Here is a 21,041-nt window from a genome sequence, read left to right on the forward strand (position 1 = left end):
AGGAAGGTGGGGGTCAGCTAGGGGTGGGGCACAGCGCAGCACCTGAAGGGAATGCTGGGATTTGGGATAGAAGGTGGCATGTCTCCTATGTGGAAGAGGAAAGAAAGAGGCTTCTGCCAAGGCTGACATGGAACTTGCTGAGATGGGCAGAGGCAAGCTGGGCAGAGGGCAGGAGGGAGAAGGGACAGGCTGGAGGAAGGCAGTGTTGGTGAAGTGGGGAGGAAAGGAACTGGTAGAAACAGGGCTGTTCAAGAGAGACAAACATGGTCCAGTGGCAGGAGAGAGGAGAAGCCTGGCAAGAAGGGGCGTAGAAAGGTGGGAACAGCTGACCAGGAGCAGCTGATCTGAGCCAAGCAGTTCCAGGGCTTTCCAGCCCTGGGTGTGCTCTACCCCTCCCCTCCCCCATCCCCACCTCCTACGTATCCCAGGACCCGTTGCCACCCCAAGTCCTAGAAAGCCTCCCATAGGTGTGGCTTAACCCATCAGCTCCCAGGCGCCCTCACCCTCCTGCCTCTGCCCAGTTGGCTTTACTCACCCTCTACCAGCAGCCGTGTGTGGGCGCTGTCCTGGCCGGCCTGGCAGCAGTAGGTGCCTTGGTCCTCAGGTCGAACGTCATGGATGACCAGGCTGTGGGTGGGGCCGTGGCTGCGCATCTCATACTTATCTCCCGGGCACAGCTCGGCCCCCTCCCGCAGCCAGCACACGTGGCCCCCCGAGCGGGACACAGTCACCTCCAGCACCGCCCGGCGGCCCACCAGAACGGTCTTCTCGCGAGGGGGGTGGCGGCACATCTGGAGAGGCAATGCTGGGGGTAGGGGGCGGGGGCTTAAGTTAATAGGGACACGCATGGCCCCCAGAAGAAGAGATGCATCTTCCCTCCCTGAAGCCTCCACTCCTGGCCTTAGCCCTCTATGCCACCAGTCCGTTCCCTTGCACCTCAGACCCAAAGTCTCCTCTTCCCGGGGAAACGCGCTGCCCTCTGTGACCTGGCCCAGGAGAGCCCCTCGGGGGGAGGGGAAGAGAGAGCGGCAGCGTTCTTGGGGCCAGCCCCAAGTCCGTCAGTCCCATGGCAGGAGAGACAGGATGTACTCTCTCTGTCGCTCCCGCCCCAGGTGCTTACCCTCCACTTCCAGTAGAGCCAAGGACTGGGCGGGCCCCGCCTGGAAGCGGACTTCACCGGCGTCCTCGGCGCGCAGCTCGCTAAGCACCAGAATGTGTTTCTTCCCTGGGGGTGAGGGGGTCGCTAGCGAGGCCGGAGCCACCTCTGAGGAGCGTTGGGGACGAAGGTGGGGGCGCAGCAGGCCCCTGGGTCGGTTCGGACGCCGTTAGTGTATGCTAGGGTGGGCGGAACAGGGATGCGGAGCGGGAAGACTAGCGGTCCGGGACTCGGGGCTGGGGGTGGGGGAAAGACCGGGGACGAGGCTCACAGGGCCGTGGGGCGGGGCCCGTCCGAGCCAGGGGCGGGGCTTGTCCCGGTGGGGCGGGATCTGTTCGAGCCCGGGCGGGGCAGCGAGGGGCCCGAAAGGGTAACCAGGAGGCCAGACCTTCCTGTCGGATGCGGACGTGGGCTCCGGGTCTCAGCGGGCGGCCTCCGAGCTCCCAGCGCCCCGTGGTCTCGACCTCCGACACGGTGCACTCGAACGTGGCGCCGTCGCCTTCGCGGGCGCTCACCGACCGCAGCTCGGAGAGCACCGCCACCGTACGCTCTGGGGCGGAGCCCGGGGCGTGAGCGGGGCGGGGCAGAGGGCAGGTACCGGTCACGCCCCCTCCACGCCCCTTTTCTAGAAGCACGCGCGGTCAGCAGGGTCGGGTTAAGACCGCTCCGCAAGTCTCGCGCCCAAAGCAGTGCCCAGCCACCGCATCACCCCATACCCACCGCGCACGGTCAGGCGGACCGGTCCGGCGCGGGCCGTCCCCACTGCGCAGCTGTAGGTCCCGGCGTCCGAGAGGCCGCAGCGCCGCAGCTGGAGAAGGCGGCGCGTGCCGAGGGCCTGGAGCCGGAGGCGCGGGCTAGACGTGAGCGCGCTCCCGTCCTAGGGGCGGGAGTTGCAGAGGGTCGGGGCGAGCCCGGCTGGGCACAGGCGACCCCGGCCCTGGCAGGCGGCGACACCCTTTGTTGATGCCAAGCGGTCTCGAGGCGCGTTTATGCGTGTCTCGTGTTCCCAGGCTGGGGTCGGACTGTCCCCAAGCCTTTGGGGCTGTGCCAGGAGCCTCTTTGAAAAAGCGTCACCCTTTGGGGACCTTAGGGCCGCCAAGGTGCTCGGGAAGCCCAGAGCCAGGTATCGATCACAGGGGACATGGGCACGGATTCTGGAGTTAGGCAAACCTGGATTCAAATATGGGCTCTACCTGTTGTCTGCCCTTGGGTAGGTAATTTTTCCCACTGAGCATCAGTTTCCTGATAGGTATTACAGTGACAAGACCTACCTCCTAGAGTCGTCCTTGGAGTAAGGGATTAAATATAATGCAAATCTTAAAACAGTGCCAGGCACATCCGCTCAAGGAGTATTAGTTGTTTCTGTCTGGGGCATTATTATTGTTGGTGTTACATTGAAGTGGGCTTGGATGGGGCTGGGATCTAACCTTCTCCCAGGTAACATCAGCCAAAGCTTGGGAAAGCTCGCACTCGAACGTAGCTGTGTCGCCCTCGGTCACCTCTAGGTCCTGTGGCCCCCGCACGATGGTCACTGGGACCTCTAGGGGTGGGAGAGGGAGGACAGTGCAGAGGGAGCAGGATGGGGACCCATCTTGCAGGGACAAGGAGGGCATACACTTGGGCACAGCGGGCAGTAGAGGACACTAGCGAGTGGGGGATGAGCTGGGACAAGTGGTCCAAGAAGGATCTGTCAGTGGTGGGGGTGGGGGGGAGGTGGGCAGGGCCACAGGGCCAATGGGTTAGGAGTGGCCAACTGGGAGTCACACTTTAAGGTGGTCAGTGGGGGAGAAGCTGGGGGCCAGAGGGCAATGGGGAAACGAGCAGAGATGCCAGTGGAGTGGTCAGTGGGAACATCCTGGGGCTGGAAGTAAAAATGGGGCACACTCAAGCAGAGTTGCTAGTGATGTCGCCCTTAGGCAGTCAGTGGATTCGAGGGACTGGAGTGGTCACAGGGCCCACACTTAGGCGGGCAGAGGGAGCCATGGCAGGCAATGTAGTCAGTAGGGTCACAGAGTGGTCAGTGGGGTGGTGTGTAGGCAGGCAGACAGCAGTGACCACAATGGCATAGGCATGCTCACGGTAGCAGTCAGTGGTTGGCTGAGCCTTGGGCAGTCAGGGGCCACACTCAGGCAGAGGATTCTGGGGCCACACAGGGCCTATGAGTCAGGGGGCTCACACTCTGGTAGGGATGTCAATGAGGGCCACACTGAGACAGGCATGGTCAGTGGGGGTCACACGAGTCGGGGGTCAGTATTCATGCCTGGGGTAAGTAGGGCCACACAGGTCAGCAGGCAGGCTGTGGTCCTGGAGGCCACACCTCTCACGACGAGTCTGGCTGCGCAGCGCAGGGAATCCGCCGTGAAGGAGACGCAGCCTGAGTCGGCCAGGCCCAGGCCGTTGAGTACCAGTCGGTGACAGTGGCCCTCCGAGTGGATGTGACACTTGGGCCCTGGATACAGCCGTACTCCACCCCGGGCCCACTCCCCGGTCACACCTTCCTGGGACAGCTCCAGCTGGAAGGTGGCACTGCCCCCCTCACTGACGGTCACATCCTCCAGAGGCCGCAGCACCCTCAGCTGCCTCGCTGGCCGGGGGAGATGGAGAGAGGGAGGATGAGGCCTCCAGCTCTGGGCAGGGGTTGCAGTCGATCCTCATCCCTTGGCCCTGCCTCCACCCCTCAACACCCAACCTAAGGTCCTGACCAAAAAAGTTCAGAACCAGTGTTCAGGAAGAAAGGGGCACAGTGGACAGATTGGCGGGGGGAGGGCTGTATCAGGCTTAGGAGATGAGGGCGCAGGAAGGGGGAGAAGTGTGGTTAGGCGGTGGTGGAGTCTGGGTGAGGGGTGCTGTGACACTTGAAGGAGCACAGAATTTGGAGTCAGACACACTAGGAATGGAACCTCGCTCTACCACATGGTTTGTGTGCTATGTGATCTTTGGCAAATGGCCTGACCTCTCTGGGCCCCAGTTGCCCCAGCTGTACAAGGTAAATAACATTGGGACACAGGTTTATTGTGATGATTTCTTGAATGAAATAAGTTAGAAGAGATGTGTCACCAATGACAACCATTCACCAAGCTCTGTGTAAGAATTTTCATGTTATCTCAGTTAATGTTCCCAGAGACACTTGAGACGGGGATCAACCCCATTTTTAAAATTTCAGACAGGGTCTTGCTGTCACCCAGGCTGGAATGCCGTGACATGATCATAGCTCACTACAGCCTCAAACTCCTGGGTTCAAGCAATCCTTCTGCCTCAGCCTCCGTAGTAACTACCATGCCTGGCTAGTTTTTTTTTTTTTTTTTTTTTTTTTTTTTTTTGTGGAGATGGGTTCTTGCTGTGTTGCCCAGGATGGCCTCGAACTCCTGGCCTCAAGGGATCCTCCTGCCTTGGCCTCCCAAAGTGTTAGGATTATAGGTGTGAGCCACTGCACCTGGTCTCAGCCCCATTTTTAAGGAGACTTGGCTCAGAGAGGTTAACTTGCATGAGATCACACAGGAAACAGAGGGCTCCAGCTTTGGGTGGGAGGTGTGGGGTGCTGTTTGCCAGCCATCCCTGCTACTTAAGTGGGTATGTGTATCCCTAGAATACATGACTGAAGGATGCCCATGGCAAGTCTTTCTGGAGAATATTTGTGTTTATAGCAAAGCCAACATGGAAATATGCAATGGAATGCAAAATCCACATGGACTTCTAAGGTAAATAAAAAATATTAGAAAAAGAAAAGTTTTGCTTTGGGCAAGCTGCTGCTGGGACAGCCATGGGTGACTTTTCTCAGCGGTGAGGGGCACTTTGGTGGGGGCCTGAGGGACTCCAGGACAGCCAGAAAAGGCTGTGCTGTAGGGTGGGTAATGCATTAAGAGAGGACAGGGCACTCACGCCTCACGCTGAGCCTGGCCAGGGTGCGATCGTGGTGGCTCTCGCAGCCGTAGGTGCCCTGGTCGGCCAGTATGACACCATGGATGAAGAGGCGGTGGATGTGCCCATCCTGGGCCATGGACAGGCGAGAGTCTTGGGGCAGGGGCTGCCCACCTCGCACCCAGCGCACGGCCCCTGCTGCACCCACTCGGCCTGTCTCCACTTCGAGACACACGTCCTGGCCTTCCTCTGCCCGCACATCCTGCAACCGCCGTAGGAACAGCAGCTCTGTCTCTGGTGGGGAAGAAGGAGGCGGCCATGGAGCCTGGTGGGGTTGGAGGCTGGCCCCTTGCTCCATCCCACTGGTCTGTCCCTAGGTGGACAGGCAAGGCTGCTGGGATCCAGGTTGGGAGTACAGGCACGGGACACAGAGCATCTCATCCTCATCAGGACCTAACCTCGAACATGGAGCCGGGCACTTGTGGCCGTGCTCCCTGCCCGCACAGTCACGGTCCCCGCATCCTCCAGTTGGCAGCCTCGCAAGGTTAAGATGTGGCTTGAACCATTCTGGGCCATCTCCACCTGGGGCCCTGGAGTGATGACGGCCCCATTGTGCAGCCAGGTGACATCGGCATCTGGTGGGGAGACTTCACACCGGAACGTGGCATCATCACCCTCGTGGACAGTGAGTGGTGTCAGCTCCGAGACCAGCTTCACCGGCAGTGGCTCTGAGGGGCACGGTCAGGCAGTGAGCTGGCCTGGGTCTTTTCTCCTCTCTCCTTTTCATCCCCTCCTCAGGATACAGGCCCTCATCCCCAGTCATTTAACAAACCTTCTGTGAGGACCTACTATGTATTGACCACACGGGTGGCCCAAAGGACAAGAAGCCAGCTCCCTGCCACTCCTTTTAGTCAGTTCCTCATCATCCTAGCCTAGCACCCCACCTCGATGACACCCTAATAATATCATTTACCAGGGACCCTATTTACAGCATTTACTTGTCACAACAGGCCTATAAGAAAAGCACTATCTCCTCTTTTCAGAGCTGGGGCTTAGACAGGTTGAACAACCTGGCCAATGTCACACAGCTACTGAGGCACAGAATCTAGGCTGGAACCTGGCTGGGTGGACTCTAGAGCCCCTGCTTTTAACCACTGGTCTATGCTGCTCTCAACATGAGGGTTTCTGGAAAGAGGAGCCCTGAGCCCCTATCCAAGTGATGGTCATGCACGCACTGGTTGGAGCCAGAAGCAGCAAAGCGGGGGTGGAGGAGTAAGGGGGCCCTAGAATGTGGCAGATGGTCCTTGGGGTGCCAGAGCCCACAGGGTGTGAGGGGTACACTGTTACCTTCCACACTGACGAGGAAGATGCGGCTGTCCTGGGGCGCGTCGCACAGGTACTCCCCAGCGTCCCCGCTCCGTGCCCTCTGGACTCGCAGCACCTGCCTGGCCCCGGCCTGCTCCAGCTGCACCCGCCCCTGGCTTGCCAGTCGCTCCCCATCCTTGTACCAGCGCACAGGGCCCCCTGGCCCGGAGAGGTGCACCACCAGCTCTAGGTCCCCGCCTGGGGTGCTCCGAACCCTCGTCTGGGCTGCCTCGGGAGCTACCACCCGCACAGGGGGCTCTGTGGAGTCAGAGCTGGAGGTCACTGGGAGGGAGAGGCTCAGGGCTTTGAGGAGGGCAGGGGGAGGCATGAGGGGGAGGGTACTGAGAGAAGTGGGGCCAGGGATGGGCAGGGCATGCTGGAAAAGCAGGAATCCTACAGGGTTTGGGGTGCCACTCTCAGGCTTAGTGCCCAGGCTGTACTCACCAGCCACCTGGACGGTGAAGCTGAGGCTCGGGGCTCCTGGGGCTGCTCCAGACTGGCAGGTGTAGAGCCCTGCATGGGCTGGGCCTGCAGCCTGGATGCAAAGGACTCGGCGGGGGCCCTCAGCATGGAGCTTTAGGCCCTCGCCCTCCTGCACGGGCCTCCCATTGTGGCTCCAGACCACGGGGGCGCCAGCCCGGGACAGTTCACAGCTCAGCATCACTGGCTCCCCAGGGGCCACACAGAGTGGGCTTGGGGTTGTCTCTGGAGCAAGGAACTGCACTGGGGGCTCTGGACAAGAGAGGAGGGTGTCAGCCCATGCTTGCCCTTGCCTCCCTGCCCTGGGTTGGCCAGGAGCACCCACCAGCCAGGATGACATTGAAGGTGATGGCCTCATCCCGGGTCTCACACACATACTCCCCGGCGTCCTCAGGCTGGGCGTGGGGCAGGGTCAGGGTGCGGGTGGGCCCCTCGGCACCCAGCTGCAGGGTGTCTGATGCCTCCACTTCTAGCCCGTCCTTGTACCAGCGCACCTGAGACCCAGCTGGGGCCACCTCACAGCGCAGCTCCACGCGCCCCGGAGCCCCAAAATGCAGATCCAGGGAGCGGGCTGCCGGGTGCACAATCCTCTCTGGTGGGGCTGGTGGGTGGGCAGAGAGAGGGGCACATGGGCTTGGCCAGCAGGCCTCTCCTGCCTTACCCACCAGATCCTCAGCCCTCCCCCCTGGCAGCACAGCTCTTGAGAACAGTGCCAGCTGCAGTCCATGGAGCAGCTGCTGTGTGCCAGGCACTGTCCTAAGAACCGTGTGTTTTTTCAATCAGTTACTCTGACCACCCTGAAGAGGTGCACAGCTGCTGGCTGCACTTCACAGCTGAGGACCTGAGGCCTCTTTAGAAGAAACTGACTTGCCTAAGGTCACACAGACAGAAAGAGGCAGATCTAGACTCACACCCAGATCTACACACCCCACTCCACACCCACCCCCACTTCCTATCCCCTTTCCCTGCCTTGCCTCTGATGCACTCGTTACCACCTGACAAACCATCTCTTTTGTTTTTTGTCTGTCCACCCTCTCCAGAGTTTAAACTCTGTGAAGACAGGAGGTTTAGTCTTATTGGTTCACTACTGTATCCCCAGCATCTAAAACAGTGCCAAGCACATAGTAGTTGCTCAATGAGTATTGAATGAATGGATGAACGAACGAATGGTTCTAATTGCTGGGCACCCTCCCACCAGGCCTCTGGTCCTGACCTGATGTGGCTAAGTAGGATTCTGATGGCCGAACACGAGGAAGCTGGATAAGGGGAAGGCTGGGGATGGGGTGGGGGAGGTGAGGCTAGGTGGGTGTCTGTCTCTTAGCCCCCTACCTCTCTACCTCCTCTGTGTGCTGCAGAGACTGCCCACCTGTGACAGTGACAGTGAAGAAGGCTGAGTCATCTCCAGCGTCGCATACAAACTCGCCCCCGTCCTCGGGCTGGGCAGCAGGTAGCACCAGGCGGCAGCGTGGCCCATCCCTCTCCAGCACCAGGGCCTCGCTCTCCTCCACTTCCAGCCCGTCCTTGTACCAGCGCACAGGGGCATCCTCCCGAGACAGTTCACACATCAGCACCACACACTCCAAGGTCACGGCGATCAAGGTCACCTCATCGTGAGGGTATATGATCCGCACTGGGGGTTCTGCAGGGTGGGGACAACCACAGCCTGTCACAAGCTCACCGTCAGCCTCTCTGGAGCCATTTGGCAGCATGAAGTCCCCATCACCCACATAATAATGAGAATAACGAGAAAAATAATAATAATAAGCAATAATAGGTCTACAATTTGTTCTCTGAAATCCCTGGGGCCAGAGGGTGTTACAGAATTCAGAATGCTTTGGATTCCAGAAATGATGCGTTTCTCATCTATCACATACCTTCCTCAGCCCCCACAGGAGCCTCCCCCTTCATCAGTCACGTTAACATGTCTGTGGTATAACACATATTACATTCACCCTAAGTAGGATATATTGAAAGATACAGAATCTTATAGATACAAGAATATATCTATAAGACACTCATATCTTATAGATATACAGCTATAGCTATATTCACCCTCGGCAGGATAATTAAAGCATAGAAATAGCTTCAGAGCAATCAAGCTCAGGTTTTCCTGAAATGACTTGGAATACAAAACTTACAAAAAGCCTTTTGATTTTGAGAGTTTTGGAATTTTGGAACTATGGATAAAGGATGGTGGATCCGCAATAGCAAACGTTGATATGACACTTCCTAAGGTCCACTTGAAACATTTAACTTTCACGGCAATCCTAAGAGGAAGACAATGTTTTATCCCCATTTTCCATATAAGGGACTGGGCACAGAGTGATTATACAACTTCCTTAAGGTCACAGCTAGCTACACCCACTCTGGGGCAGGAGGAGGAAATACCCTCTGTTAAAGGGAGGGTTCAGGCCCCACAGGTATTGGCAGGAATTCCAAGCCAAGGCTTGCAGGAACTCAGTAATGCTTTTTGCATTCAACATCTGTCTGAGAGTTCCCCAGGGGTGCTAAATGCTGATTCTGGGAGCTCATCTCCAAGTTCTGGTCACTCTTCTGCAGAAAGGGAACCATGTCAATATTGGAGGTGACCAGCGCATGGAGCCCAGGCCTGCCCACACTCCCGCTGCCCCCAGGTCCCCCCAGAATCTTCAAGTTTCTGGGAGACTAGTGCTCCATTAGCCTCTGGCCCCCTGGTGGCTGGGCTGAGGAACTGCTAGCTTCCCAGTCGGGGGCCAGGGTTGGGGGGTGGGGGCTGGGGGTGGTTTATAGGGGCACGCATGGGCCGAGGTAACCACAAGCTGCCACTCAGCCCCCTGGCCTCCACGGAGACTCCTGCCTTGAGCCACACAACCCGCCTCCCCCATGGGCTTGCTTGCTCTAAGGGTCTGGGGGATGCAGGCTGGTCCTCTGGGGCTGAGCAAGACCAGGAGAGACCAGAATGCAGCTGCCTGAGGAGTGGGGAAGGTGATGAGGGCAATGGAGTGAGGACAGGGTGCAGTGATGGGACCGGGGGGGCTGCCCAGCCCCGGGACCTCAGCTTGGTGTCAGAGTTGATTCGTTCTGGCCTAGAGCAGAGGTGGTGTTTGTGTGAACTTCCCTGTGAAGAGACTGGTGTTTTGTGGGGAGCCTGAGCGTGGGCTGGAGTTTGTGTGGCTGTGGCCATTCTGTCTGGCCACGGCTGGGTGGGAGAGGGTGAAGGTGATTACTACAGGGCAGAATGTGTGCAGAAGGCCTCTCAGGCATTGTGAGCTTGTGTGTGTGCAGGGTGCACTAACTGGGGTGCAGGGAGTGGGGGGCCCTAAACAGCTCAGCATGGGGCGTGACTTTCAGGGCAAGGATGGGAGACGACAGGATTGTGGCCGCAGTAGGATGGGGGCTCCCATGCAGCCACTGGGGTTCTGTGCCACCCAGAGCTGCCTAGCCCTATGGACCCCCAGCCCCGGACACACACACTGGGCTGGGCGCTGTGAGCCATCGCCCCGAGGTCTCCAGCACTGAACCTCCGTCACTTCCACAGTTGTCCTGTGCTTCTCCCGCTTTGAAAATTCTCCCCCAATCTCCTGCCCACACCCCACCCCACTTAGCTCCAGTATCAGCTTTGAAAGCACTTCCTGTCGCCTGGCCAGGGTGGTGGCTCCCAGCCCCAGGGTCCCTAGAGTGGCCCTTGACAACCCATGCTCTAAGATCCTGGAACGCGTCTGGCTTTCCTGCCAGGCTGTGCAGTCCTGGAGGGAAGTGGCCGTGTCTGCGCGCTGCTGGCTCCTGTGTGTGGAACGGCGACTTTCTCCGAGGCCCTCCCTGACCCTCCTGCTCTGCGCTCTTGAGCCCTCTGCCCTTGGCCCTCACAGTACTTATCACCAGGTGTCACTGTACATTTATTTGCATGTTTATTGGTTTAACACAGGGGTCGCAAACTCAAATGCCCACAGGGACCAGGTTAGGATAGTGGCTGAAGCAGTCTGGGGAGAGGCAAAAAGCAATGGCAGGGAGGTGGGACAGAGGAATGTGGGCCCCAAACTATGGGGGCAGCTGCTACTCAGTGCCAGCTGTTCGTCGCCATGGGGGGAAGAGGGACCAGAGCCGCCGGGTCTTCGGCTTTTTCAAGAGGACGCATAACTCCGGATTGTTATTTGAACTGTCCTGACTTTGGTAAGACTCTGCAGACCAAACAAAGCACATGTGTGGAATGCGCAGGGCCCCAGGACTGCCCGTTTGCGACCCCTGGTTAACAACTGCCTCCTCACCTAGCCTGGCAGCTCATTCAGAATAGGGACCGTGTTTGCATTACTCACCTGCTACTTCCAGTGCCTGATCCAGGGAAAGTGCTCAGTGAATGAGCTGTGGAGCAGAGCTAGGCCTGGCCTTGGGCACCGGGGAGGGGCTTGTTTCCTTGAATAGGGGCCCTGGGCTCATCTCAGCAAGAACCCTGGCACATGCACCTGCAGCCCACACCTCCCGCCTCCCCGGGGTGCTAGCTGGGGCTATGTGGCCAGGGCTCAGGGCTGTCTCTGTGACCCCGGGTAGCTGGGCTGGGCCCACACCTGTGACGGTGACAGTGAAGGAGGCCGACTCATCGTCGATTTCACACAAGTACTCGCCGGAGTCCTCGAGCTGGACGGCGGGCAGCACCAGGCGGCGGACGGTGTCTTCCTTCTGCAGGAGCAGCGCGGGGCTCTCCACCACCTCCTCTCCATCCTTGGTCCAGCGCACCTCTGCCCAGGGCCGGCACAGCTCACAAGTCAGCACCACACGCTCCAGGCGCACGGCTGCCACATACACCTTGCCGCTGGGATACACGATCCATGAGGAGACGTCTGGAGGACAGGGACAGCCACTGCTGGGCATGAGGGGTGGGCCAGGTGTGCCCTGCCGCCCTCCTTGATCCTGGTGTGTCCCCTACCCCTGGAAAGTAGGCCATGTGTTGAAGAGGGACCTTCCTGAGACCACATCTCACAGCAGCTGACAGTTACTCGCAGCTAGAGACACACGAATACAGCTGTCACAAAAGCACAGCAGACTTTGTGCTGCACAGGAGCTGCACAGAGGGGACCACGGGGTCAGCCTCGGCTGTGGAAACGCTCCACATTCTCTGGGTTGGGATAGGGATGGTATGAAGGGTGGAACTGAGGAGAAGAGGGCTGGGAGGAGGAGCTGGGGGTCTCCTCCTCCAAGATTTTTTTGCCCCTCTAGTGCCTGAGAGCACCGGCCCTAGACTCTGCCCTACCCTGCAATAGACTCACTGTCCCCAGAGATTTCCCTTGGTACAGGTTTTCAGGAGAACAGAGAAAGCAGGCCTTCCTTAGCCAAGACCAATGTGCTTATGATAACATGCTTCCTGAGTGTGACTAGACCACAGCTTGAGGAGAAAGGGAGGAGGTCTGATCTGCCAGGGGGAGGGCAGCAGGGGCGGGGAACAGTGGCCCAGGAGTGAAGGTGTGGCAGCTGCCCCAGCGGGAGCAGGGGCACCTTCCCCTGTGCCTCCGAAGCCCACCTGGCCCCCCACCTGTGATGGTGACGGTGAAGTAGGCACGCTCATCTCCAGCGACGCACTGAAACTCGCCCCCATCTGAGGGCTGGGTTGCGGGCAGCACCAGGCGGCGATGGGGCCCCTCATTCTCCAGCACCACGAAGTCACTCTCCTCCACCTCCTGCCCATCCTTGTACCAACGCACAGGGGCGTCCTCTCGGTCCACCTCACAGGCCAGCATGACACACTCGGAAGTTATGGCATGCACGAATACATGTTCTCGGGGGTCCACGATGTGCACGGGGGGATCTGGGTGGGGAGCAGAGACGGCATTGCACAGACACCCCCGCACAATGAGTCCAAACTAGCTGTGTGGCCAGGAGACACTGTTTCTGCACAAGAGGACACTGGGGGAGGGCTAAGGTCTTGCTGTGTAGGGACTCAGGGACAATGACAAGGAATGCTGAGGGCATGGCAGGTGAGGCATGGCAGGAGATCATGTGGCACCAGAGTGCTCTGTGGGTCCCCAAAGGATCAGAGGTGGCGGGGTGAATACATGGAGAGAAAGAAGCACAGAGAGTTCACAGAGTGGCAGCCACCATTTGTCTAGGCTGAAGGGAGGTCACTGTCGTAAGTCACATCAGGGCCATGCTTACTGCCTCATTACAAGAAAGACCCCAGGGCGGGCAGGAGGTGAAGGATGATCCAACAAGTGGCAGCAGTGAGACAGCCACTCTCCAGGTAGTGGGTTCCCTGTCACTGGGTGCCTTCAGGCAGAGGCCACAGTGTGGCCCCTGGCAAGAGTGTGGAAAACAGGACTCCCACTCAGTGAGGTGAGTAGGATCCGTGGTTCCCAAGCTGCTCTCTCAGAGAGTCTGCACTTGTTAAGAGAGGATCTTCAGGCTCCACCCTGGATACTGGGGCTCTGGACAGTCCAGGGATTTATAACCAGCTTCCAGGAGCTTCCTAAAGCAGCCAGCCTATGGACTGCCTTGTGAGAACCATGGGGCGACTGCACTTGATGCTTCTGTTTGACTCTATCTGAGGCAGCAGGAACAGAACAATCCTGTGTGTGTCTCCAAGCTATGGTGTGACAGAGGTCACATAACCTCTTACAGCCTCTGTTTCTTTGCCTGTGAACTGGAGATATATTGCTCCTCATCTAGTTGTGAAGATTAAATGAAAGACTGTATATTGAAAATACTTAGCATAGTGCTTGGCTCAGAGTAAGTGTCCAAAAAGTGTTTGCTCCCATCTCTCCTCCCCTTAATTGCATTTTGTTGCCCCACCCAACCCAGCAGAGGCTATGTGGACAGCGAGACAGTGTTAGTGTATCAGGGGTTTAGGAGGCAAAGGCACGCTGTGCGTGGCACACACCTATAATCCCAGCTGCTCAGGAGGCTGAGCAAGGAGGATCGTTTGAGCACAGGAGTTCAAGGCCAGCCTGGGCAACAGTGAGACCCTCGTCTTAAAAAAAAAGAAATAAATAAATAAATCCAGGCATGGTGGCTCACACCTATAATCCCAGCATTTTGGAAGGCTGAGGCGGGCAGATCACTTGAGGTCAGGGGTGACTTAACCAACATAGTGAAACCCTATCTCTACCAAATAATAAAAAAATTAGCTGGGCGTGGTGGCATGCACCTGTAGTTCCAGCTACTTGGGAGGCTGAGGTGAGAGAATCGCTTTAACCCAGGAGGCGGAGGTTGCAATGAGCTGAGATTGCACCACTGCCCTCCAGCCAGGGCAACAGAGTGAGACCCTGTCTCCAAAAAAAAAAAAAAAAAAAAAAAGCAAGTGCAGAGTTATCTGAAACATGTCCCCTGGGCCACTGAGCTCTCCCTGTAAAGGACTCCCCCAAGTAGGCAGCAGACCACAGGGCATGGCTTATGCGGCCCCACAATCAGCCTTGGCTGGAAGAGCCCAGGCTGGTATGCTTCCTGACCTTGGACAGTGACGCCGAAGAAGGCCGAGACCCCTTCTGTCCTGCACTCAAACTCGCCACTGTCCTGGACTTTGGCCTCAGGCAGGATCAGACGGTGTTTGCGCCCATCCATCTTTATCACCAGCAATTCGCTCTCCTCCACCTTCTGCCCATCCTTGTACCAGGTCGCCGGGAAGTCCACCCTTGAGAGCTCACAGGTCAGCACCACCCGCTCTGAGGTTGTGAAGGTCAATGACATCTTGTCCTGGGGGCTCAGGATGTGCACCGGGCTCTCTGTGTGGGGAGAAGTACAGATAAGCACCCCTCCCTCTGGTGCATGGGCTCAGTGTCGGATGCATCGGAGGGAACAACTGCTGTTGTTGGGGTTTTTAAAAATAGGCTTAGGCTTACACACCAGTCCTTAAGAGCAGTGCCTTGGCTGTGCATAAGAATTCCTAGGGAGCCTGCTAAAAAATGCAGAATTCTTGGATTCCCAAGCATGCAGGGGCCAGGAAATCTGCATTATAAACCAGCCCTCCAGGTGGTTCTGATGTCAGTGAACTGGAATCCCATTTTGGAAATGCTGCTCTGGTTGCTGGTCAGGTCTCACCTGGCCCCTCTGCCTGCTATGCTGACAGTGAATCACCCCAAGACCCTGTGCATAGGTGCCAACAGATTCCTTGATTGGTCTTACAAACTCCAGCAATGGTGACATGGCAAATGCTAGCGTGATCCTTGAACTTTGGGCGCCCCACCTCTAGCTGTTCTCCTCAGGGATGCCTCCTTCCCCTCCTTCCCCCTTTCAACAGGTGGCACAGTGTGATCAGGAGCCAGACTGCTTGGGTTCATAATTCAGCACCTGTGCTCATTAGCTCCGTACTTTGAGCAAGTCACTTAACTTATCTGGCCTGTTTCCCCAGCTATAAAATGGGAATGTCAAAAGAACCTATCTTAAGTTTGAGATAAGCCTGGTCAACATGGTGAAGCCCCATCTCTGCTAAAATACAAAAATGAGCTGGGCATGGTGATGCACGTCTGTAGTCCCAGCTACTCAGGAGGCTGAGGCAGGAGAATCTCTTGAACCCACAAAGTGGAGGTTGCAATGAGCCGAGATCGCGCCATTGCACTCCAGCCTGGGCGACAGAGTGAGATTCCATCTCAAAAAAAAAAAAAAACAACCATCTTATAGGGCCATTGAGAAGATTGTGTTAATGTATGTAAGGTGATTGGGACTGTGCCTGGCAGGTAGAAAGTTGCCACAACAATGTCAACAATTAGACAACATGATAGGAGGCAGTCAGGGACTAGCAACCAGGGTCTGTGTCTTTCAAATGAGATGACAAATGTGACAGGATTCTGTAAACCACAAAGCACTCCAGAGAATTGGGATATGATGCTGACATATATCAAGATAACAAGGGGTGCCCTGGATGTTGCATGTGGGTTGAAATTGGCCTTCCGGACCTCTGAGCCCTCAACCTCAGCCCATCACGGATGCTCCTTGCTCTCCTGGCCCAGATACAAGAAATAAGAACAGCATCTGCCTCATTTTGCCAACAGGACTTCTGTGTCTTGACCCTCTCTGCCCACTCAGGTCCCCACCAGCACCAACCTTGGATTGTGAGGGCAGCTGAGTCCTGCACGCCGGGGCAGCTGAAGCCGACCAGGGCACCGCTGTCCTGGTGCTTGACGGCATGCAGGATGAGTCTGTGCTGCAGACCCTTCTGCTCCATACGGTACCGCAGGGCCCCAGGTTCCACCTGGCCCTCCGGCTCGTTACTCTTGAGCTCTTCCCCATTAAGGAACCAGGTACCCTGGATGATGGTGGAGAGATCGAGGGAGAAGACGGCATCTTCCCCGTCGTATACCTGCACATCCTCCAGACCTGCCACCAGGCGAGCTGTGGGCACTGAGGCAGGGACAAAGTGCAGCTGTCAGAACTAGAAGGTGCGGCAGAGGGCAGAAGCTGGCGGATGGCAGGCCTGTGGGAGGACCAGCACTGAGGGCTGGGGAAGGGAGGAGAAGTGATGGGCGGGTCTGGCAGGACCAACTTACCAAGGTGAGCAGAACCATGGAACACCACGTGGGGACTACGGCCATGTCCGCTGACTGTGCAGATGCGGAAGCGGTAGTCACCCTCGGAGGGCACACAGTCGCCCGGCACCTCTACGGCTCCGGCTTTCTCGATGCTGAAGCACTGAATCCAGTCTTCAGAGCCCACTTCCTGCCGCTCCAGCCGGTAGATGAATGGGGTCTCGGGAGCTGGCTCGGGAGGCTTCCAGGTCAACAGGACCGTGTTCTTGTGGCCCTTGAACATCTCTGCTGATATGGGGGGTCCTGGGGGACTGTGCTTGACACCTGAGACCAAGGCAGGGATGTGTTCCGGCCTTGCTCGGGCCTCCACAGCCTTCCACCTTAAATCTACTTCACCAACCCAGCTCCGGCATCTGGCCAACCTCTGCCCTGCCTCGCCTGTCCAGAGGCCTTCCTGCCCTCACATTTTACTCTGAGAAGTGTAGTGGTACGGGAGTTGCCCAGGCTAAAGGTGACCTCTCCAGCATCCTCTCGGGTGACCCCTGGAAGGACCAGAGCATGCATGTGGCCTGAGCTACTCTGGCAGATGACCGGCAGCTCCTCCCCATCACGGCTCCAGCGTCCCTCGACCCCGGCCTCTAGAGTTTCCACTAGCAGCACCGCGTTCTCTCCTTCCAGGACATCGAGCTTCCGGGGCAGGCGCTTCAGGATGGGCCCTGAGATGTGGACAGGAATCCATCAACCTGGAATCTGAGCACTTGCCTGCCTCCGCCTCAGCCTCTTCCCCATGGGCCAGCTGACCTTTGACTGTGACGTTGGCCACGGTGCGCACCCGGCCCCGCATCTCGCACAGGTAGATACCATCATCGTCTGCCTTCAGCCTGTGGATGATGAGGCGCCGGACAGTGCCCTCTTCGATCTGCTCGTACTTGCGGCAGGGCAGCAGCCGCTGGTCCTCACGGAACCAGGCCGTGGGGATGCGGGAGTTGGGTACTTTACACTCCAGCACGGCAATCCCGTGCTCACGGCCCTCCACATCCTGCAGGGGCCGTGTGAACCGGAGGCGGGGCTCTGTGGAGAGGGGAGAGACAAGAGAGGGCTCTGGAGAAGGCCCAGACTAGGAGAAGGATGCCTCAAAGCGCAGTAGCTCATGCTGTGTGCTCTTTGTGCAGAGCCAGCAGGCACTGTGGAATCACAGAAAACTACCAGAAGGGAAGCGGTGGTTCCTAAGATGACCTGAGTTCTCATCCAGCCCTGACACTAGCCACATCACCTTAAGCAAGTCCATTTCAATGCTTCTGGGCCTCAGTCTCCTTACTTGTAAAATGAGGAAAAGGAGAGAAGGGGTTGGACCAGATTGATGATTTCCAAACTGTTCCCTGAGGCCCTCCAGGCCCTAGATTGGTGATTTCCAAACTGTTCCCTGGGCCCCCCACCCCCCAGTCATTTCACATATTCCGCAAGGGTCTGAGTAGAATTTAAAATATTTTAACCCTTTTTTTTTTTTTTTTTTTTTTTGAGATGGAGTCTGGCTCTGTTGCCCAGGCTGGAGAGCAGTGGTGCAATCTCGGCTCACTGCAACCTCCACCTCCTGGGTTCAAGCAATTCTGGTGCCTCAGCCTCTCAAGTAGAGCTGGGATTACAGGCAGGCACCACCACGCCCGGCTAATTATTTTGTATTTTTAGTAGAGATGGGGTTTGCCATGTTGGCCAGGCTTTTCTCAAACTCCTGACCTCTAGTGATCCACCCACCTCAGCCTCCCAAAGTGCTGGGATTACAGGGTGAGCCACCACACCTAGCTATTTTAACCCTTTTCAAAAGTGTATTTCAAAAAAAAAAAGAAAAAGAAAAGAAAAGAAAACAGGATGTTGGAAACCAGAGGATTAACTAGGGCTGCTGGAGAAGCAAGTTTTTGTGTGTGTGTGTGTGTATGCAACTCGGGGAAGCTCCTCTAGCCTTCCCTCCGGGCTTTTCTTTCCTGATGGAGGTCCAGATCAGCACCAACCTGACGAATCTGTGAGCATTGAACTGTAACAGTGAGGCCACCACCGCAGCCCGGGGGCAACATGCTTGACTGCATGCCAGGCAGGACTCAGGAGAATTTACCAACTTTTTTTTCCTCTAAGAGAAAAATCTGGACAATAACTAGTGAAGGTATAATCTTTTGCGTTGTGATGAAATACTATTATGGGGAGCATTACCTTCTGGTGAGTTTGGGGTGTGCTTTTTTTTCCTTCGGAATTTTCTGTTTATGAGAATGTAAGTGTTTATTGGATATTGTTGGTGATTCAACTTTGAAATATAAACCTTCTCTCCTTCACCTTCCTCTTCTTGCAAACGTGGGGAGCAGTTTAATCAAAGAATAGTAAAAACACGCAGGACATTTGTCCTCCCTCAAGTCTAGCTTTCCACTGAATCACTTGTTTCTCAAGGTGACAGATGCAGCCAGGCCGTCCTCCCAGGGTTCAGAGCCTGGTGTCATGAATGCAGCCTTTACTTCAAATTCCTGTATTCAATAAAATAGCCTCCTTATTCTCACTGATGGTTTAGAAATACCTGTTACATAGGTAGACTTAGCAATTTACGCCCATAAAATACTCTTTTATCTGTCTCATATATTGGGGCTCTGGTTGTGAATTCAGTTGGGGAAGGAGGAATAAAATAACAAAGGCGTTGAAAACCACTAGGGAAGAAGAGTTACAGGGCCCTCCGGATTTGTACATCAATCACTCCTTAGTGGTGTTCCACCATCTGCCTCGGAATCATTTGGGGAGTTTGCTAAGAAGTTCCTGAGTACCCTAGAGACCTACTAAATCCGAATCCCTGGGGAGTAGGAGGCGGGCGGGTTTGGTATTTTAATATTCTCGCGGACTACCTCTCCTCCAGTCTTGGGGGCAGCGCTGGGCACCGAGGAGGGCTGGAGTTCGGAGGGCCTCGGAGGACACCCGAGGCCCCTCCCCAGGACCCGGGCGCCGCCGTACCTTTCACGTGCAGCTGCACGGCACTGAGCGTCTGGCCCGCCGAGTTGCGCGCGGCGCAGACGTAGAGCCCACGGTCCTTGGCCTGGCAGTAGAGCACCTTGAGCACGAAGCCGCCGTCGCGGTCGCGGTACATGAGGCGGCGGCGGTCCGGGAGCAGCGGGCGGCCCTCCCAGTGCCATTCGATCTCCGGCTCGGGCTTGCCCATCACATAGCAGCGGAACTTGGCGTGCTTGCCCTCGTTCACCCAGAAGGTCTTAGGCGCACACTTCAGCGGCTCCACCACCGGTGCGGGGGCCTCGTCGGGGTCCGCGGGCGGGCTCTCGGGGGGCTGGTGTACCTGGAGCAGTGCCCCCGCCTGCGCGTGGCCGTGCGTGTTGCGGGCGTGGCACACGTAGACGCCGGAATCCGGCAGCCGAGCCGCCAGGATGCGCAGCGCCAGGCTCGCGCCGGGGCCGTCCTCGACGCGGCCGGGCTCGAGCGCGAAGTGGCTGCTGTCCCACACTTCGTCCAGGGCCATCCCGTCCTTCTCCCAGTACAGTGTGGGCTCGGGGAGGCCCCCCGCCCGGCACGTCAGCACCACCTCCGCCCCCCGCAGCACCCACTGGGATCGCGGCCCCGTGAGGAAGACCGGGGCGCCCTCCCCGGACCCCGGCGGTGGCAGCGGGCGCTCGGCGGGCTGCGGCTCGGGCTCGGAGGCCGGCGGCTCCAGCACGGTGACGGCGGCCGCCGCGTAGGCCTCGCCGGCCGCGTTGCGGGCGCGGCACACGTAGACCCCCGCGTCGGTGGGCAGTGCAGCGCTCAGCAGCAGGCCGTGCTCCGCGCCGTCCGCCGGGAAGCTCAGGCGTTCCGAGGCCGCCAGCTGCTGCCCGCCCTTCTCCCACACCACTACAGGCGGCGGCTCCCCCAGGACCACGCACTTGAGCTCGGCCTCGGCGCCACTTACCACCCGCACGGGCCGCGGGAAGCGCAGGAAGCACGGGGGGCTCCCCTGGTCCCCCGAGCTCGCCTTCATCGCGGCGGCCGCAGACCGCCTGCAGCGGCGAACGGGAAGGGTGGGCGGAGGGCGAGCCGAGGCCGGGGGCGGCGGGGCCGGGGCGCGGCTGGGGACCCGGCGCGGGGACCTGTGGAGCTCTCCCGGGCCTCCCGCTCTCGGCTCGCCTCCTTACCCTCGGCCCCGAGCTGCAGCTCTGCGGCGGCGGCGGCGGCGATTCCCGGGCCCGAAGCCTGGCGCTCAGGGGGCAGTCCTTCCTGTTTGCCTCTCCAGCGAGGGGCCCCGCAGCCTCCCCTGCCCGCTGCCTGGCTTCCTGCTCTTGGGAGCCTCTCTTCCCAGCCCCCTCCCACAGCTTGGGCCTCTTCCCCCTCCTCCCTCCCACCTCCAGCCGCCAGGTCCCCAGCCGCCCGCCAGGCTTGGGCCTGAGTGGCAGAGGGGCCTGCAGCTGCCAATCCCAAAAATATTCTCTGATGACACAGCTGGAGGACAAGAGCCCAGACTGGCTCCACTGGGCTAAGTATAGAGCAGGCAGGACCACCTGCCCCCGGCCCTAGCCCCGGTTCTAGCCCCGGCTCCAGCCCTCCCCACAAGGGCTGGCCGGCCCAGCAGCTGCTTATTGAAAGGGGCCCCAGAAGGTCTGAGGGGTGGTGCACTTTGTCTCCCTGACAAATGACACTTTCCGGGGCTGGCCGGCTACAGCTCCCAGGCTCCTGTCCCACCTGATGTCACCTCTGGATGTGTGTGTGTGTGTGAGAGAGACTGTGTGTGTGAGAGTGTGTGTGCG

The 21,041-nt window shown here is 58.0% G+C and overlaps 1 protein-coding gene across 7 annotated transcripts in view; it reads right to left on the reverse strand.

Moving 5' to 3' along the window:
* OBSL1 (obscurin like cytoskeletal adaptor 1) overlaps positions 1 to 20,598 on the reverse strand; it is a 23,354-nt gene extending 2,756 nt beyond the window's left edge. For 2 of the 7 annotated variants that reach the window (XM_055290752.2, XM_055290753.1), the window contains exons 1-20: positions 19,267 to 20,598; positions 17,086 to 17,355; positions 16,749 to 17,000; positions 16,306 to 16,608; positions 15,863 to 16,159; positions 14,272 to 14,544; positions 12,363 to 12,635; positions 11,401 to 11,673; positions 8,226 to 8,498; positions 7,185 to 7,460; positions 6,824 to 7,111; positions 6,362 to 6,637; positions 5,473 to 5,742; positions 5,036 to 5,308; positions 3,474 to 3,740; positions 2,584 to 2,696; positions 1,877 to 2,033; positions 1,545 to 1,706; positions 1,121 to 1,225; positions 536 to 805 (exon numbers count right to left, since the gene is read on the reverse strand). In XM_055290752.2, coding sequence (XP_055146727.1) covers positions 536 to 805; positions 1,121 to 1,225; positions 1,545 to 1,706; positions 1,877 to 2,033; positions 2,584 to 2,696; positions 3,474 to 3,740; positions 5,036 to 5,308; positions 5,473 to 5,742; positions 6,362 to 6,637; positions 6,824 to 7,111; positions 7,185 to 7,460; positions 8,226 to 8,498; positions 11,401 to 11,673; positions 12,363 to 12,635; positions 14,272 to 14,544; positions 15,863 to 16,159; positions 16,306 to 16,608; positions 16,749 to 17,000; positions 17,086 to 17,355; positions 19,267 to 20,278 — 5,683 coding nt within the window. In that variant the 5' untranslated portion in view covers positions 20,279 to 20,598. Of the gene's footprint in view, positions 1 to 535; positions 806 to 1,120; positions 1,336 to 1,544; positions 1,707 to 1,876; positions 2,034 to 2,583; positions 2,697 to 3,473; positions 3,741 to 5,035; positions 5,309 to 5,472; positions 5,743 to 6,361; positions 6,638 to 6,823; positions 7,112 to 7,184; positions 7,461 to 8,225; positions 8,499 to 10,729; positions 11,017 to 11,400; positions 11,674 to 12,362; positions 12,636 to 14,271; positions 14,545 to 15,862; positions 16,160 to 16,305; positions 16,609 to 16,748; positions 17,001 to 17,046; positions 17,356 to 19,266 lie in introns of those variants that run through there. The other 5 variants (XR_010122419.1, XM_055290754.2, XM_055290755.2 and 2 more) reach the window with 5 other exon arrangements.
* Positions 20,599 to 21,041: the final 443 nt, after the last annotated feature.

Source organism: Symphalangus syndactylus, chromosome 8 (genome assembly GCF_028878055.3).
Source record: "Symphalangus syndactylus isolate Jambi chromosome 8, NHGRI_mSymSyn1-v2.1_pri, whole genome shotgun sequence".
NCBI lineage: Eukaryota > Metazoa > Chordata > Mammalia > Primates > Hylobatidae > Symphalangus > Symphalangus syndactylus.